The sequence below is a fragment of the Zalophus californianus genome, chromosome 11 (genome assembly GCF_009762305.2).
Source record: "Zalophus californianus isolate mZalCal1 chromosome 11, mZalCal1.pri.v2, whole genome shotgun sequence".
Lineage (NCBI taxonomy): Eukaryota > Metazoa > Chordata > Mammalia > Carnivora > Otariidae > Zalophus > Zalophus californianus.
Genome location: NC_045605.1, coordinates 42,299,637 through 42,319,417, shown reverse-complemented (window position 1 = coordinate 42,319,417; position 19,781 = coordinate 42,299,637). Strand labels below are relative to the sequence as shown.

Sequence of the window (19,781 nt, the reverse complement as noted above, 5' to 3'; positions counted from 1 at the left end):
CCGTGTCAAACTTTTGTGAAAACAATGTACTCAGAAAGGTGATGCTGGTGATTCTCTCTTCAAACCTCTCTCCAAACCTTCCCTGTTACTGTAATGTGGCCTTAAGTGGAACATGGGACATGACAACTAGGAAAGGTCCTTCCTGGACAAAAGGGACAAAACCACAAAATATGGAAAACCTGACTCTTGATCAGTGATGATTTTGAGGAAATGTCCTGATCAAAGGGAGGAAATGTAAATATTAATAAAGGTAAACTTCACTAAAATGGGGTGGGGAAGCTGGAAGAAGGAAGTTCTCTCATCCTACCACTCACCACCAATTGCAGATGCCAACAGGAAGAGATATACCTTGCAAGTAGGTACCGTCTTACTCCCCAGCAGGAGGAAGAAAGGTTTTCTCCTCCACCAGCAACAGCTCAGTCAAAGAGAGACTGTCATAACTCAGCTAAGGAAAGGCCACTATACTTTAAACTCCTAGTTTACTCCAATGGACTTTATATTTACAACAGCCCTATCAAATACCCCCAGCTTTCAGCTATAAAGGACCAACCCTCTCCTTTGTTCTCATCCTTGCCTGTGGTTCTGCTGTAGGGTGCATGTTTGGAATTGTAATTTTCTGCTATTCTTGATCCATTTTGTTGGTAAAACAACATAGTTTTATTTTTAAGGTTAACATTTGAGTTCTTTTAGAAACCATTAGGGACATTTTTCCTTAGCCACCCCCTCCCCATTCCCCACAGCAGCCTGTCCTGGTTACTGCAGAATCAACATTATAGGAGTTGCCTGCCAATAGGAAGTCTCGGTCTCCTCCCCTTGCCGGACTTCCTTTTCCCCCTTAAGGCCCCCTGAGAACCGGAGGGGGCGGGAGTTGTTTGCTGTGGGAGGGCGGGGGTGGCAGCCCGGCTTTGCAGGAAGCCTGCGGGTGGGCCAGCGCTCACCGCCTCCCCTGGCGTGCTCTCTGTTGGTCTGCAGGCTAGAGGCTGGCTCTTTCCGGAGCCCAAAGCTTTGTCCCCAGGGAGCCATGGCGAAGTCCAGGGGCCGTCTCTACTTTTGGATGTACTTGGCTGCCGCGCTGGCATCTTTCCTGGCAGGATTTATGGTGGGTAAGTATGAACCCCTTCTCCCCAGTGCAGGGCTGGTGCTTCTCCCTGCCAGGCTGGGGAGGAATGAAAGAAAGCAAGCCTGGAGGCTGTGTGGCTCCCTGAGCTCCCTGCATGTGGCCAATTCCGTGAATTTCAGCCCAACTGGAAACGGAATGGAATGTCTTTTGACCTTCTTAATGAAGTGTGACTGAAATTCAGATTTATTAAAGTTCAACGAGCTCAGGATACTTGTCAAGAGCTGTTAGGTCAGAGCTGTCATTCTCCACAGGCATGAAAAAGGTTGTTTCATTTGTCAAAACTAACAACTAATATGGACAGCACTGCAAAAACTGCCTTTCCTTCATCTTTACTAAATAAATATTTGTGGGATGTTTCTTGTGTGTCAGGCGCTGTGCTACGAACTAGATCACCCCAAGGAGAACAAGAAAGATAGAGGCCCATGCTTGATGCGTAACATGTAGGAAAATGAAAAGAATATCTCATAAAACTAGTTTTAACCAACTCAGAATTACACTGCATAGCAGAATTTTAAGGACTTCTGCATTTAATATGAACATTTTTGTAAAGCTCACTTTGAGCTATTTCTGAAGTAAGGACATTTTTTTGGCTTCTAATTTTTGTAAAAGTCAAAAGCAATTATATACGTATATGGTAAGTATAGGTTTATGTATTCTCTCCCGTAGGCTGGTTTGTTAAGCCTTCGAAAGAAACGACCACTTCACCGCCCTATCATCAAAGTATACAGTGGAAACTCATATCTGAGATGAAAGCTGAAAATATTAAATCATTTCTTCGGTAAGTTTGTTTTGATGTTTGGTCTTAAAAGTGTTGAAAATATTGCAGAGTGAGAAGTGTATTACAACTGGTTATATTCAGATGGGTAATCGTGTGAAATTATATGATCTCACATTAATTTATGGTAGTTTAAAATGTCCCTTTAAACCACTCAGCATAAAATGTATTTGAATGTTGCAGGAGTGGGTCTTTCTTCTCTAACTTAATTTACAGAAAAAGTATCTGGTTGCTTTATTAAGGGATGTTTCAACTTCATGTAACTTTAGACTTCAACTGAATGTTATTTCTTCCTTATGCCTGGGTTTAATCAGCAATTTTATTTGAAGGTCACATTCTGTCGGAAAGACTTAGATGGTTGTAAACTCAGATTTAAAGGAGGAGAGATTAAAGTTTCAGACTCTCTGCCACAAATTAAACTTTTGTCCCACATTGCAAATATCGGTAACACAAACTGGACAAAATAAGAACAAAAGGATCAGTGCAAATCCACCAGCCTCTAAGTGTGAAAAAGCGTGACATTCAGGGAAATGATAATGAACTCTGTGAAGGCAGTCACCATATGTGTTTCTATATTCAGGCTCTCTCAAGGGAGTGTCATTATAATAAACAAAAACAACAAAAAACCCAACCAGCTTTATTGAAGTATAATTTACATAAAATGAACTGCATCTTTTAAAGCCTAAAATTTGATAGTATTGACGGATGTATAATCAACAAGATACAGAAATTTTACGTCATGCCCTCTGCAGTTTATTCCTATCTTCACCTTTAGCCCTACACAGTGACCCATCAGTTTTAGGTCACTGAGTTCCTTTGCATTTCTGAGAATTTTATATAAATGGAATCATACAGTATGTACACTTTTGTGTCTTTCTTCTTTCATTCAGCATAATAATTTTGGAATTCATCCAGGTTGTTGCACATACCAGTTTATTGTTTTTTATTGCTGAGTTGTATTCCATTGTATGAATATCTTGTAATGTGTAGTTGTTGGACGGCTTGGGTTGTTTCTAGTTTTTGATTATTAACAAAGCTGCTATAAACGTGTATTTACAAGTTTTTGTGTGGACATATATTTTCATTTCTGTTGGAATGGCTGTATTGGATGATAAACATATGTTTAACTTTTTAAGAAAATAGATTTCAAAAGTGGGATCATTTTTACATTCTTACCCATTATGCATGAGTGCACCAGCTGTTGTACGTCCTGGTAAACACTTAGTTTTTTCTGTTGTGTTTTAATTTTAACTATGCTAATGAGTATATAGTGGTATCTTATTGTGGTTTCAATTTGCCTCTTCCTTATAACGAGTGTAATGTTAAACATTATGTGTATTAGACATTTGCATATTTTCTTTCATAAAGCATCTGTTCACATATTTTCCTATTTTAAACTGTTTTGTTTTCTTATTGAATTGTAGGAGTTCTTTATGTATTCTGGGTACAATTCCTTTGTCAGACATGTATTGTGAATATTGTCTTCTGTTCTATGGCTGGCCTTTTTTGTTAGTGGAGTTTTTGAAAGGCAGAAATTGTTAATTTTGGTAAAGTCTAGTTGACCAGTTTTTGGTTTTCTGTTTCATATTCTGTGTTCTATCTAACTTTGCCTATTAGAAGTATGAAGATTTTCTTCTATGTTTTCTTTTAGCAGTTTTATAACTGTAGCTTGTATATTTAGGTCAGTGATCACTTCAATTTTTGTGTATGGTATGATGTAAGAGTTGATTATTTTTTAAATACAAATTCAATTATTCCTGCAACATTTGTTTTAAAAACATTTATTTCCACATTGAATTGCCTTGGCATCTTTGTCCAGAATTACTTGACCATATATATGTGGCCTGGTTTTGGATTTTTACATTTTCTTTTATTGATCTGTAGATCTCAACACTACACTCTGCTAGTTAGAGTAACTTAATAATTAAGTCTGAGAATCAGGTAGAGTTAATCCTACAAATTTTTCTTCTTAAAAATTGCTTTGACTATTTTAAGCCATTTGCATTTCCAAGTTTAGAATAACCTTCTGAATTCCTACAAAAAAACTGGAATTTTTATTAAAGTTGCATCAACTCTATAGATGAATTTGGAAGAGAAGTGACATCTTTAAAATATGGTCTCAGTCTCTTTTTTTTTTTTTAATTAATTAATTTATTTATTTTTTTAAAGATTTTATTTATTTATTTGACAGAGAGACACAGCGAGAGCAGGAACACAAGCAGGGGGAGTGGGAGAGGGAGAAGCAGGCTTCCCGCTGAACAAGGAGCCCGATGTGGGGCTCGATCCCAGGACCCTGGGATCATGACCCGAGCCGAAGGCAGACGCTTAACGACTGAGCCACCCAGGCGCCCTCAGTCTCTTTTTTTCATTTGTCATAAGGAGGTATTATGGTTTAACTTTTCACCCATGGAGGGGCATTTATGATCAGTTTTTGGATAATGATTAATGTTGCTATTAACATTTGTATACAGGTTTTACATGATCATAGGTTTTTATTTCTCTGGCATAAATGCCCAAGGGTAAAAATTGCTAAGTTGTATGGTAAATACATTTTTAGTTTTAGAAAAATTTGCCGAACTGCTTTCCAGTATAGCTGTATTATTTAATGTTTTCCATTGACATTATCATTATTTTTAATTTTACCCATTCAGATAGGTGCATAGTGATACCTCATTGTGATTTTAAACTGCAATCCCCTAATGATTAATGATATTGAACATCTTTTTATGTGCTTATTCATCATTTGTACTCTCTTCAGTGAAATGTCTGTTCATGTCTTTGGCCTATTTTCTATTTGGATAGTTTTGTTTGTTTTTTGTTTTTTTGCTATTGGGCTTTGAGAGTTCTTTATATTTTCTAGATAAGTCTTTTTTGGCTTTGTGGTATTCATATATTTTTCTCTCTTTGGTATTTGTCTCTTCATGTCCTAACAGAGTTATTTGTAGATTAGAAGTTTTAAATTTTAATGAGGTCCAATTTATTGCTTTTTCCTTTTATGGAGCATGCATTTGGGTTCATATCTAAGAACTCTTAGACTAGATGTCTTTTCCCCTCTCTTCCCTCCACTCCAAAATTTTATACTTTATATTTTACATTAATTTTGTGATTAATTTTTGCATAAGACATAATGTTTGGCTGGGGTACATTATTTTGCCTGTGGGTGTCCCATTGCTCTGGCACCATTTGTTGAAAGGCCATTTAATTGCTTTTCACCTTTGTCAAAGATCAGTTGGTCATATTTGTGTGAGTCTGTTTCTGGGTTCTCTATTCTGCTCTACTAATCTGTGAGTCTACTCTCTGCCAGTCCCACATGGTCTTGATTATGGAATCTATTTAGTAAGCCTCAGCAATGTGTAGAATGATTCTTCCCATCTTATTTTTCTAAACAATTGTTTTAGCTATTCCATATCCTTTTCCTTTTCATATAAAATATAGAATAAACATACTTATGTCTATGCTGGGATTTTGATAGTAATCACACTAATCTTATAGAACAATTCGGGGTACTTGACATTTTTCCTGTGTCCAGTCTTCTAATCCATAAACATAGTCCCTCCAATTATTTAGATCTTCTTCATTTGCTTTTATAACATTTTGTAATTTTTAGGATGCAGATCCTGGATATGTACTGTTCGATTTATATCCAAGTATTTCATTTTCTTTGGAGCACTTGCAGGTCATATTGTGTTTAATTTCAGTTTCCACATGTTTGTTGTTAATATATAGGAATACTGTTGATTTTTGTGTTCTTGTATCCTCTGGCCTGTCTAAACTCATGTCTTTAGGAGTTTTTGGTAGATTCATTGGGATTTTCTATGTAAACAATCATGCCATATTCAAATAGGGACACTTTTATTTCTACCTTTCCAAACTGTATGTGTTTTACATTTGGGGTTTTTGTTTGTCTGTTTGGTTTTTGTTTTGTTCTTATTGTGCTGACTGAAATTCCAGTAGTACATTGAATAGAAGTGAGAGTGAACATCTTTTGTTGTTGTTTCTAACCTTAGGGGGAAAGCATTCAGAATTTCATAATTAAGTGTGATACTGTCTATAGATTTGTTGTAGGGGCGCCTATGTGGCTCAGTTGATTGAGCATCTGACTCTTGATTTTGGCTCAGGGCATGATCTTGGGGTCCTGGGCTTGATCCCCAGTGTGATGGGGCTCTGCGCTCAGCAGGGAATCTGCGTGGGATTCTCCCTCTGTTTCTCTACCTCTCTCCCTCCCACTGCCCCTCTCCCCACTCATGTTCCCTCTCTCTCTCAAATAAATAAAAATCTTAAAAAAAAATTAAAGATTTGTTGTAGATGCTCTTTATCAAGTTAAGGAAACTCCCCTCTATTCCAAGATTGCTAATAGTTTTTTTTAATCATGAATGGATATTGATATTGTCAAAAGTTTATTTTTCTGCATCAATTTCTATGATCATGATTTTTTTTTTTCTTTATCTGGTTAGGAATCTAGTGATTCCTTTACTGATTTGGGGGGCATGGGGATCAAATCATATCAAGAAGGGAGTCACAATCTCCAGGAATGTGAAAATGTATATTTTCCCCCATTAATTATGTAAATTTTTGCTTTATATATTATGAAGTCTATTCATTAGGTATATACATGTTAATGTTTTAAGTCTTTAAGACAGACTACCCTTTTATCTTTATGAAATGTCCTTCTTTATCTTCAGTAATCTCTATCTTTGAGTCTATTTTATTTGGTATAAATATTGCCACATGAGCTTCTTTACATTTACATTTACATGGCATATCTTCTTCCATCTACTTTAAAAAATTTTTTTTAAATATTTTATTTATTTATTTGACAGAGGGAGACAGTAAGAGAGGGAACACAAGGGAGGGGAGTGGGAGAGGGAGAAGCAGGCTTCCCGCTGAGCAGGGAGCCCGATGTGGGGCTCGATCCCAGGACCCTGGGATCACAACCCGAGCTGAAGGCAGACGCTTAACGACTGAGCCACCCAGGTGCCCCTTCCAACTACTTTCAATCTATTATTTTCTTTAGAATTAAAATGTATCCTCAATAGAGAGCATTTAATTGCCACATGGTATTCAATACATTTTGGTAACCTTAAAGTGTATCCTTTGTAGATAGCAGATAGTAGCAGTTTGCTATTATATTCCTTCTGGTAATCTTTACCTTTTAATTTGAATATTTAGTCCATTAACAAATAATGTAACTATTGATATAGTTAAACTTAAGTCTACTAATTTATTGTTTTCTGTTTTCTCTGTTTATTTTCGTTTGTTCCTTCTCATTTTTTGCCCCTTTTTTGGTAAAATTTTATTTCATTTCTGCTTATCTTTTGGCTATACTTCCTTGTAATTTTTTTTTTTTTAGTAGATGCTTTAGTGATTACACCGTACATCTATAACTTATAACTCTTCACTCAATTTTTAGTTACTTTTTTGCAACTGAACATACAATACAGATAACTCACATTTCTATATTGCTATTTACCCTCTCCTCTATCATCCTTTGTGTATAAACCTTGCAAAACAATTTTTCTTTGAACACATATGTATTAAGAGCCCATTAAGAGTTAAAATAGTATTTTATATCTTATTTCCAATGTTCTTCATTTGTTTCTGAAAATTTGGGTTATCCCATGGTATTTCTATTTAGTCTGAATAACTTTCTTAAGCATTTTCTGTAATGTGGGGTCTGGTTGTGACAAATACTCTTAGTTTTTCTCTATCTATAAAATCCTTACTTTATCATAATTCCTGAAGCATACTTTTTCTGTATATAGACTTCTAAGATGACTTTGTTTTCTTCTCCTTTCAGAACTTTAAATGTTTTTTCATTGTCTTCTGTCTAGTATTGGCATCTGATGAGAAGTTTACAGTCCTTTAAGTTACAGAACATGTCATTTTATCTTTAATTTTGAGTAGTTTTACTATGTGCCTAGGTATCGTTTTCCTCAAATTTATTCTGTTTATGGCTCTCTGAGATTCCTGACTTTGTAAACTTATGTCTTTCACTAATTTAGGAAGGTTTTATTCATTATTTCTTAAAATTTTCTGCAGCATTCTCTTTACCCCTTCTGAGACTCCACTTAAACCCTAGAATCAAATAAACAAAGTGCATACAGTATGGTGTGTTTCTTCCCCATCTATCCTGTGATATAATGAAGTCATGAAGTTCCATCTTAGTTTCCATGGATGAACTATAGCAAACTATAGTAATGAGGTATGAAAACAGCTATACTGTTTTTGTGAAATTGAGCTGATTTATGACATTAGATATTAGGAAGCAAATACAAAATGTCTGTTTTGAGGTGCTTGTTTAGAGATAAAGGAAAATAATCAGGCAGCTAAGATGCATGTCATTTAAAGAGAGACTCAGTCTTTGTTTTTCCTGCAATACGGCAAAATGGCAGAATATCTTATCAGTTAAGATAGAATGCTTATATTTTAAATTTGTAAGTTAAAAGACCAAGTATAATGTTAACACTATTGAAGTCTGTCTGCAGCACATCATGAAGTGTCCAAAAGAAGTCACCTAGAAAATTAGATGTCAGAAGCAAAACTTAATAATGTTCTTGACCATTAAAATTTGTTTATTACTATTTTCCTTTAATGTGTATATAGCATAAGGTGATAAGTTATGTGTAAATAGTTTATATGATTATATTTTTGGAGTGCAATACAGAAATTGCATTCAGGGGTGCCTGGGTGGCTCAGTCGGTTAAGTGTAGGCCTTGGGCTGAGGTCATGATCCCAGGGTCCTGGGATCAAGCCCTAAATCGGGCTCCCTGCTCACTGGGGAGCCTGCTTCTCTCTCTCTTTCTCTCTCTGCCTGCCACTCCCCCTGCTTGTGCTCACTCTCTGTCTCTGTCAAATAAATAAAATCTTTAAAAAAATTGCACATCAAGAATGACAAGAATAGAAGTAGAGTGAAATACATTGAATTAGGAACTTGAGACTTTAATGAATGAGGAGTGACCCACAGTTTTGACAGCACCCAGAAGGTGGTGACTTTTGGTATGAACTTTAAAAGAGTTGTTATTTTTGAAAGAAGAAAAAGGAAAAATATTTGAAAGAACCAAGGGAGAGTAAGAACTCCTAGCAGATCTTCAAGCCCTGAGAATATGTGGGGGCATGGGAAATAAAAAAGCTTGCAGGTGAGCAGGGTCCTCTGAGGAAACCAGTTAAGGCAAGGAAGTCATGAAGCGTTCAGAGAAGTGGCTGTGGGTTAAAGAATTGTTAATCATAGATGTAGAAGGTTTATGATCAGTGAAAGAGCCTCGGAGGGAGAGGAGTTCAAGATTACATTAATGGTTCTAATGTAACGGGAAGAATTTGATTTCTCCCCAGCCACTTTCTTGTTGGCAGTGCCTCAACTCTTCAGTGTTCATCCTCCTTCATGTATTCAGTAAGGGTTACATTCCTTCCAGCCCAGGAGTATCTTGATTGGTCCATAATCCATTCATTATAACTCTTCCCTCTGGCAATGATTCATTTTAAAAGAGGTATATAATCTATTATGTCCAATGAAATGAAAGAAAAGTGTAGCTGTGATCTTCTACTATGTTTTCCTCTGTTAAAAGAAATACTGAAGAGGAAACAGATGTTCTTGTCTGTACTTGTTTCTTCTGAGCATTACAATGTGAATATATGATGCCTGGAACTGTACCCACCTTGGGACCAGAAGGAGAAATTTAGAAATGAACTAAAGGATGTTACACACTGCTGCTTTGTTTTTTTTTTTTTTTGCTTCTGTATTCCATTTCAGTGGATTCTTTATTTTTTTAGAGAGAAAGCGCACACATATGTGTGTGTACGTGGGGTGGGAGGAGGGGCAGAGGAAAAAGAAAAAGAATCTTAAGTGGGCTCAGTGACCAGCGGGGAGCCTGACGTGGGGCTCAATCTCACAACCCTGAGATCATGACCTGAACCCAAATCAAGAGTTGGATGCTTAATGGATTGAGCCACCCAAGCACCCTTCAGTGGCTTCTTTAAAAGATGGATGACAAAAGCTCATGGTTAATCCTCCATCTTAATTTAAGGAAATACTTTTTTTCCCTTAATTATAAGAATGTTATCTGTTCATTGTAGAAAATAAAACAATAATTATATAAAGTAGAAATTAAATATCTCAAGCCCTACTGTTTTAATGCATACAAAATAATTTCTGTCTATAAACACTATAATACTTTTTTAAAACAAATATTCTAAGATATTAAATATTCATAACCTGTAGATTTCATTTAATGATATAGAAAGGGAAAGCTTCACAGGAAAAGTTGCTGGAGGAGTCCTCATGGATGATGAGTAGCTTGCAGTTGGGAAAGGAGAATGAAAGAAGTGGTGACAGGGAGACTCATGTAGATGGGACAGTATTTATGTCTCAGAGAAGACCTTGTGCAAAGGTAATAGGTGGTCACTGCAGGAGGAAAAGGAGTCTACCAAATGCCATAGGGTGGAGAATTTTATACAGAGAGTAATGGGAAATGAAAATGAAAAGGTGGAAGGGTGGGTCAGATGAAAAAGGGCCCAATATGCCATGTTTGAATGTGAACTTCATAAAAATGCACAGTATAGGGAACCTTACAAGAAGTTCAGGCAACTGAATAATATCAGATGAATGATTTCAAATTATCACTATTTCTCAAGGTCAGACGACTATGACTTTCGTATTTTAGTTCAATCATTTAATGACTGAAATTATGAACAAATTTTTTAACTATTCTCTCAGTTTCCTTATTTGCAAAATGAGGACAATGGGAGAAAGATTGTGACGACTCAGTGAGACAACCCAGGTGAAAGTGCTTGGTCACATGCCTGGCATATAATAAGTTTTTGGTAAATGCCAATTTTCCTTTACTGCCTGTCTTGTTTTGGTTGTGTCTTGATTGGCTAAAAACACCAATTTACAAAAGTATTATTATCTGAAGGGGTGGTGGGGTGGAGAAAGGTGAGAAAATATTTTTAAAATATTATTTACCCTCATGTAAAATGAATCTTTAGAAAAACTATTTTTGTGAGGTCACTTAAATGCTACAACCCGTTTATACTCAGAACCAAAGAACATTGCCCAAATTCAAGTCAACAAACCCGTTGTATAATTTCTAGATAACAGGCAGGAACTAAGCAGTAGGCAATATAAAAATAAAAATGCATGGACTTTTAACTTCAATGAGATCAATAAACAACTGAATAAATATGACAAGACAACAGTGGAAATATATGTTAGACTGCCTAACTGGTCTCTGGCAAACATTATGAACTGCCCCCACACCGCCCAAAATATCCTCCCTTACTAATGATCATCAAGAAGGAGCACTATTGGCATAGAGGCCCTGACATTCTTCCAAGGTGTCTTCTCATACCTGCTTATTGCATGTGTTTTTACCATGGTATATGTTCTTTTCTGGGGGAGCATAATGTGAATAGTATAGTTACACACAAATAAATTTTAAATTGGCATCCCTAGAAATTGGTATTACTAGCTGGTTTTTTTTTATCATTGATGTAGAAATGACAATACCTAAAGTATGGGTGATGCATCTAGAATAGTTCTTAGGCACATTGTCTGAATATAGTTTTTAACTCCCACTTGTATCTTACTTTCATTGTAGTTCTTTTACAAAGCTCCCTCATCTGGCAGGAACAGAACAAAATTTACTTCTTGCCAAGAAAATCCAAACCCAGTGGAAGAAATTTGGACTGGATTCAGCCAAGTTGGTTCATTATGATGTTCTCCTATCCTACCCTAATGAGACAAATGCCAACTATATATCAATCGTGGATAAACATGGAATTGAGGTGATGTGGAATTGTTGGTACTTTTTGTATTTTATAACCTCAGTTGTTTATGTGAATTGGGATGTAGGGTCAAGTAAGAATAGAAATTGTTTAATAGTGCAGTGCAACTCATATTTTTTAGAAAAGTTGATAAGTTGTAAGCTAATTATTCAGTGTCTACTGTGTGTTAGGCATAGTGCTTAGTCTTAAAGCCAGAATGAAGCTTAGGAACAGGATTCTTTTTGCTTTAAGTAAGGCAAGGCAGATGTTGGAACATGTCATTTTAAATCAGTATGGTGAGTGTTATAAAGAGTATGTTTTGGGTTCTTCATACAAAAAAGGTTCACTTAGTCTAGCCTGGGACTTAGAGAAGGTTTCCTGAAAGAAAACCTTTCTGATATGTGAGTCATGGAGCAATGCTAAGGAGTTAACCACATGAAAAAATAAAGTAAAAGAATCCAGGTAGAAGAGAAAATACTGGCAAAGGTTTGGAGACCCATAACTAGCTTAGTATTATTCGGGAACTTAAAAATTTTCTGTGTTTCAAAAAATGTCAAGTACAAAGTGGGCCACAAAAAGAGATAAGCCTGTATATATGTTTTGGGGACAGGTCATAGAACAGCTTATATGTCCTAAGGGGCTTAGAATTCAACTTCAGTCAATGGAAACCATTGACAAGTCCTAAGCAATGGAAGGATGTGGCTAGAGGCATTTTTTAGATAGTTTGGACCATCTACAGGTTAGACCTTGACTCGGCAAGGAGTGCAAGTTGGAGTCTTACAAGAATAGTCCAGGTAAAAGATGATGAAGCCCTGAATCAGGATGTTAGTAGGAATGAAGAAGAAATAGGAAGCAATATTAGTGGCAGTTGATTAGTGATTGATTGGAGTAAGGTGGTGAAGACAGAGTTGAGGATGACTCCTAGGTGTCTGGTGTGGGTGGCTGGCTAGTGATGCTGCTGGTAATAGCAAGGAATGCTGAACAAGAAGCAGGCCTGGGGTGAGGGATGAGAAATTCAAAGTAGGACATGTTGAGTTTGGACATCCAAGCTGAAATAACCACCAGGCCCTTAAATATACATGTCTGGAAAGGTGGGCCTTATAAGCATATGGGCTATGGATAAAATTTTGGGAGTCAATGAAATCTGAGAGGAAGGGAGTATAAAATGAGGCAGACAGTAGACTGGGGATAAAATACAGGAAACATTTAAATGCATTTGAAAAAAAAGGAGTCCAACAAAGAAAGTTGAAAAGAAATCATTGGAAAAGGAGGAGGAGAATCATGGGGTGCCACCTTCAAAGCCCTGTTTTTATGTGGGAGCTTCTAGTCACCTCAGATTGCATGCATTTTGTAGAAGTTGCTACTATTTTGAAGGCAGTAAGAACGATAAAGCTCTTCCTCATTGTTGCCAGTGGAATTTACCTGATTAGTTACTGAACCTAGTTTCAGAATGCTTAATCCTAAGTGTATACTTGGGGGCATTATTCTTTAATAACAATTAGGAATACTCTCCAACTTATGTATTTCAATTCTTCCTAGATTTTCAATACCTCTTACCTTGAGCCACCACCAGATGGATATGAGAATGTTACAAATATTGTTCCACCATATAATGCTTTCTCAGCCCAAGGCATGCCAGAGGTAAAACAAGACTTTTTTGACTCAAATCTTTGAACTTTCCTTTGTTATTTAAAGCCTATATAAAGGACTAAAACCAAGGAGATTAGGTAAACCATACATGCTGATCCATACTTTGAGATTCAGTGTGATGAACACCCTTTCTAAAAATAATTTAAGAAAAAGAAAAAAATAGAATACGTAAAAATCATAGCCTGGTGAAGCAGATGCCACTCTGAAATAACAGAGAACCTGCTGAACACATCTTTAATTCAGTAATGTCAGTAGATGTCTTTACAAGCTCTTTTCCTTTGTTCATAGTCTGATTTTTGTTGTAGATTTATAGATCATGCCACAGAAGTGGTATTTCATTAATTACTTAATTAATTCTATGCTTGAAAATTAAACATGGTTGGGATTTCTTTTTTCTTTTAAAAAATCTCCTTTGTTTCACCTATTCCCCACCTTTCTCCCCTCTGGCAACCCTCCATTTGTTATTTGTATTTTAAAGTCTGTTTGTTCATTTTTGTTTAGATTCTGCATGTAAGTAAAATCATATGGTATTTGTCTTTCTCTGACTTATTTCTCTTAGCATAATACACTTTAGGTCTATCCATGTTGTTGCAAATAGCAAGATCTCATTTTTTTTTAAATGTCTGAGTATGTGTACACACACAGACACACACACACACACTCACACCCCCCACTTCTTCCTTATCCATTCATCCATCAGTGGACACTTGGGTAAATAATGACGCAGTAAACATAAGGGTGCCTATATTTTTCTTAATTAGTGTTTTTGCTTTCTGAGGGTAAGTGCCCAGTAGTAGAATTACTGGATCATATGGTATTTCTATTTTTAATTTTTTGAGGAACTTCCATACTGTTTTCCACAGTGGTTGCACCAATTTACATTTCCACCAACAGTGTGTAAGGATTATTTTTCTCTACATCTTTGCCAACACCTGTTATTTCTTGTCTATTTGATGCTAGCCATTCTGACCCATGTGAAGTGATATCTCATTGTGGTTTTGATTTGCATTTCCCTGATGATTGGTTATGTTGAGAATGTTTTCATGTGTCTGTTGCCCATCTGTATATGTTCTTTGGAAAATTGTCTATTTGGGTCTTTTGCCCATTTTTAAAATTTTATTTTATTTTGTTATGTTAATCACCATACATTACATCATTAGTTTTTGATGTAGTGTTCCATGATTCATGTTTGCGTATAACACCCAGTGCTCCATGCAGTATGTGCCCTCTTTAATACCCATCACCAGGCTAACCCATCCCCCGGCTAACCCATCCCCCACCCCCTCTCCTCTAGAACCCTCAGTTTGTTTCTCAGAGTCCATAGTCTCTCATGGTTCGTCTTCCCCTCTGATTTCCCCACCTTCATTTTTCCTTCCTACTATCTTCTTCTTTTTTTAACATATAATGTATTATTTATTTCAGAGGTACAGGTCTGTGATTCCACAGTCTTACACAATTCACAGTGCTCACCATAGCACATACCCTCCCCAATGTCTGCCACCCAGCCACCCCCCCAACAATCCAGCAATTCTCAGTTTGTTTCCTGAGATTAAGAATTCTTCATATCAGTGAGATCATATGATACATGTCTTTCTCTGATTGACTTATTTCACTCAGCATAATCCCCTCCAGTTCCATCCACGTTGTTGCAAATAGCAAGATTTCATTCCTTTTGATGGCTACATAATTGTATATATATACCACATCTTTTTTTTTTAAGATTTTATTTATTTATTTGAGAGAGAGAATGAGAGATAGAAAGCACGAGAGGGAAGAGGGTCAGAGGGAGAAGCAGACTCCCTGCTGAGCAGGGAGTCCAATGTGGGACTCGGTCCTGGGACTCCAGGATCATGACCTGAGCCGAAGGCAGTCGCCTAACCAACTGAGCCACCCAGGCGCCCTATATACCACATCTTCTTTATCTATTCATCTGTCGATGGACATCTTAGCTCTTTCCATAGTTTGGCTATTGTGGACATTGCTGCTATAAACACTGAGGTGCACATACCCCTTCGGATCACTACATTTGTATCTTTGGGGTAAATACCCAGTAGTGCAATTGCTGGGTTGTATGGTATCTCTATTTTCAACTTTTTGAGGGACCTCCATACTGTTTTCCGGAGTAGCTGCTCCAGCTTTCATTCCCACCAACAGTGTAGGAGGGATCCCCTTTCTCTGCATCCCCACCAACATGTGTCGTTTCCTAACTTGTTCATTTTAGCCATTCTGACTGGTGTGAGGTGGTATCTCATTGAGGTTTTTGATTTGGATTTCCCTGATGCCGAGCGATGTTGAGATCAGTGGAACAGAATAGAGAGCCCAGAAATGGACCCTCAACTCTATGGTCAACTCATCTTTGACAAAGCAGGAAAGAATGTCCAATGGAAAAAAGACAGTCTCTTCAACAAATGGTGTTGGGAAAATTGGACAGCCACATGCAGAAGAATGAAATTGGACCACTTCCTTACACCACACACAAAAATAGACTCAAAATGGTTGAAAGACCTCAGTGTGAGACAGGAGTCCATCAAAATCCTAAAGGAGAACACAGACAGCAAACTCTTCGACCTCAGCCTCAGCAACTTCTTCCTAGAAACATCGCTAAAGGCAAGGGAAGCAAGGGCAAAAATGAACTCTTGGGATTTCATCAAGATAAAAAGCTTTTGCACAGCAAAAGAAGCAGTCAACAAAACCAAAAGACAAGCGACAGAATGGGGGAAGATATTTGCAAATGACATATCAGATAAAGGGCTAGTATCCAAAATCTATAAAGAACTTCTTAAACTCAACCCTCAAAGAGCAAATGATCCAATCAAGAAGTGGGCAGAAGACATGAACAGACATTTTTCCAAAGAAGACATCCAGATGGCCAACAGACACATGAAAAAGTGCTCTTTTGACCATTTTAATCTGATTATGTATGTATGTACGTATTTTTTGGTATTGGGTTGTATAAGTTCTTTATATAGTTTGGATATTAACCCCTTACTGGATATATCATTTACAACTATCTTTCCCCTCTTTAGTTAGGATTATAGTTTTCTTGGCTGTGCAAAAGCTTTTATTTTGCTGTAGTCCCAATAGTTTATTTTTGCTTTTGTTTCCTGTGCCCAAGGAGACATATCTAGAAAAATGTTGTTAAGGCTGATGTCAAAGAAATTACTCCCCCTGTGTTTTCTTTTACGGGTTTTATGGTTTCAGGTCTTATATTTAGGGGTTTAATCCATGTTTAATTTATTTTTGTGGATGGTGTAAGAAAGTATTTTGGTTTCATTCTTTTGCATATGGCTGTTCAGTTTTCCTAGTACCATTTATTGAAGAGACTTTTTCCTCACTGTATATTCTCGCCTCCTTTGTCATAGATTATTTGATTGTTAAGTGTGGGTTTACTTCTGGACTTTATTCTGGTCCATTGATCTATGTTCTGTTGTCATGCCAGTACTATGCTGTTTTGATTACTACAGCTTTGTAATCTATCTTGAAATTTGGGATTGTGATACCTCCAGCTTTGTTCTTTCTCATGCTTGCTTTGGCTAATTGAAGTCTTCTGTGGTTCCATACACATTTTAGCATTATTTTTCATAGTCCTGTGACAAAGGCTGTTGGTATTTTGACAGGGATTGCATGGAATCTGTAGATTGCATTGGGTAATATGGACATATTAATGATATTAATTGATATTCCAGTCTGTGAGCATGGAGTATCTTTCCATTTATTTGTGTCTTCAGTTTCTTTTATCAGTATTTTATAGTTTTCAGAGTACAGGTCTTTCAACTCCTTGGTTAAGTTTATTCCTAGGTATTTTATTATTTTTGGTGCAGTGGATTGTTTAAAACATAGTTTGGATTTTTTAAATGATCTCTATTTCCTCTGGTTCAGTATATGCTGATAATCTCTTCAAAACGGAACACACTGTTTAAAGTGTTACATACTGACATTTTTTCAATTCAAAGTATTGAAATATTTTCTAAAAACATACAGAATTAGCACGGATCTGTTTTTCAAGCCCAATCCAGGAAAGATAACCTTTGATGATGTGGTATTGTGGAGCAAACTTACTCATTGGTTTTCCCTTTAATTGTTGCAGTATTCTATATATTTTTAAATTTTTTCTTTTCCTTACAGGGTGATCTTATATATGTGAACTATGCTCGTACTGAAGATTTTTTCAAACTGGAAAGAGAGATGAACATCAACTGTAGCGGAAAGATTGTTATTGCAAGATATGGAAAAATCTTCAGAGGAAATAAAGTATTGTATCACCTCCTTTTCTAGAGAGAAGAGGATAGTGTATATCCTCTAAATGTAAATGCAGCTTGCACTTTTTTTTTTCGGAATTACCTCAATATATGTATTTAAAAAATCTTCCTATGTGCCACGGTTGCACAGGAAATCCTGTTTTTATTTTACCTCACCTATCTAGAAATGGAAATTACTTTTATTACAGAAACAAAATTTGCTTTTTAAAATTTTTTGAGGGAAATTTTATGTAAACTGAAAACTGAAAGATCCCCTACATTGCCCATTTTATTTGCCCAGACATGATCAATCTTCACAGCTTTTCTTAGACCTAATTCTGCGACATATGAGTATAAATATCTTTTTCTATATACTAATTTTACAAATATTATACAGCTTTTTTACAAAGATGGCATCATATACTATATATAACTTTATTTTCTCACTTAGCAATAATATATAGGTATTCCTCTATGTCAAAACATTGAGAGTTGTATGATGTGTGGTTACAAGTATAGGACTCTAGATTCTTACAACATAGATTCTCGTCTAGTCTAGGCTCACTGTTCTCTCAGTCTTTTACTGTGAGCAAGTTATCTAATCTTTCTCTGCCAGTGTTTCCTCATACATAAAGTGAGAATGCTAATAATAGCATTAATCTCCTAGAATCCTTATGAAGATTAAATAACTTTATGTTTGAAAACACTTATGATAGTGCCTGGTACTTAGGTTAATTCTGTATAGCTGCTTATTAAGTAAATACCTTGTATTTTGATGGGTACATAATATTCTGTAGAAGTGAGAAGCAGTTTATTCAAGCTTGGCTTGAATTTATTACTATTAAAAATAATTCCACTGTGAACATCTTGGTCCATATGCACTTGAACATTTATGTGAAGGTTTTTATAGTATGGATTCCTAGAAATTTAATGGTTGAGTCAACATGTATATTCTTTCAAAATTTTGGAAGGCATCAAATTGCCCTTCAAAAAAAGTTGTGACAGATTGTACTCCCATTCATATTATAAGAATGCTTTCTGAATATTGCAGTGTGTTTTAGTTAATCAAGACTTATTGTTATCTATTTTTGCTACAGTATTTCTGGTAATGAATCAAGAATCTTGCAGGAAAGATTTTCCTATGTGATCAGTTTGGATTGTTAGAAAATATTTACAAAACATAGTGAGCAATTTTTCACACACTCTGTATAGAACTTTAAATTATTTTAGTTCCACAGATATTTCTATGATGTGCCATTCTTTGGAGGGTGGATAGTTAAAAGTAAACAAGACATGGTCCCTTTTTTAAAAACATCCTCAGTCTAGCAAGGGAGAAAGATATTTTAAAGATATTTTTAAATACTAGGACCCATTCTATAACAAATATGTACAAAATAGAAGAGGTAGAAAGAAGGGAGACATTAATTTTGCAGTTTTAGCCACAATAGGAATGTTTCACAGAAGAGACAATAACTTGTCTGGAGTTGTAGAGAATAAATGAGAGTTGTTAGCTCCCCCCTGGAGAGAAATTGTATTCAAGGCATAAAGAACTGAATGTCTAGCAGCATGATAAAAAGCAGTGTCTCAAGTTCCTTACATTATTAAACTGATTTTCTCTTAGATGAATTAATCATCTGCCAGTTCTACATTATGGATTGCACATTGCCCCTGCAGGTTAAAAATGCCATGTTAGCAGGAGCCATAGGAATCATCTTGTACTCCGATCCAGCGGATTACTTTGCCCCTGCAGTACAGCCGTATCCTAAAGGATGGAACCTTCCTGGAACTGCAGCACAGAGAGGGAATGTATTAAATTTGAATGGTGCTGGGGACCCGCTCACTCCAGGCTATCCAGCTAAAGGTAATGGATGGGCCTGTCCTGGTTCACCCATTTTTGCAAAAATACTACCTGCCCTTACAGAAGGCATAAAAGCAAACATCTACAAAATAACCTTAAAACTGTATACAATTACAATATTTTGTATTACTATTGCTAGGAATTAAAAACATTTCCCATATATTACTTTCGTTTCAAATTTTCATGGTGTGTGGACATGGAGAGGGAAGGGCCCGTTGAATTTCTCTCTACTTTTAGCAGAGGTGCAGAAACATAGATCCCCATACCCTAAGTAATATTGCTTTTACCAAACTAGAACTTTGGTTTTCTGAATTGCTTGGTGATTTTAGACTTCTCTAGATATCATGTATTTGTATTTTTTTAAAATATCAGTGAGTTTTT

At 36.2% G+C, this 19,781-nt stretch overlaps 1 protein-coding gene across 6 annotated transcripts in view; it reads left to right on the top strand.

The window, feature by feature from the left end:
* The window catches only part of NAALAD2 (N-acetylated alpha-linked acidic dipeptidase 2), a 113,355-nt gene that overhangs the window by 10,117 nt on the left and 83,457 nt on the right, over positions 1-19,781 (top strand). For 5 of the 6 annotated variants that reach the window (XM_027578080.1, XM_027578077.1, XM_027578078.1 and 2 more), the window contains 6 exons: positions 973-1,103; positions 1,787-1,898; positions 11,489-11,675; positions 13,194-13,295; positions 17,430-17,555; positions 19,217-19,403. In XM_027578080.1, coding sequence (XP_027433881.1) covers positions 973-1,103; positions 1,787-1,898; positions 11,489-11,675; positions 13,194-13,295; positions 17,430-17,555; positions 19,217-19,403 — 845 coding nt within the window. Of the gene's footprint in view, positions 1-237; positions 356-972; positions 1,104-1,786; positions 1,899-11,488; positions 11,676-13,193; positions 13,296-17,429; positions 17,556-19,216; positions 19,404-19,781 lie in introns of those variants that run through there. The other variant, XM_027578079.1, reaches the window with a different exon arrangement.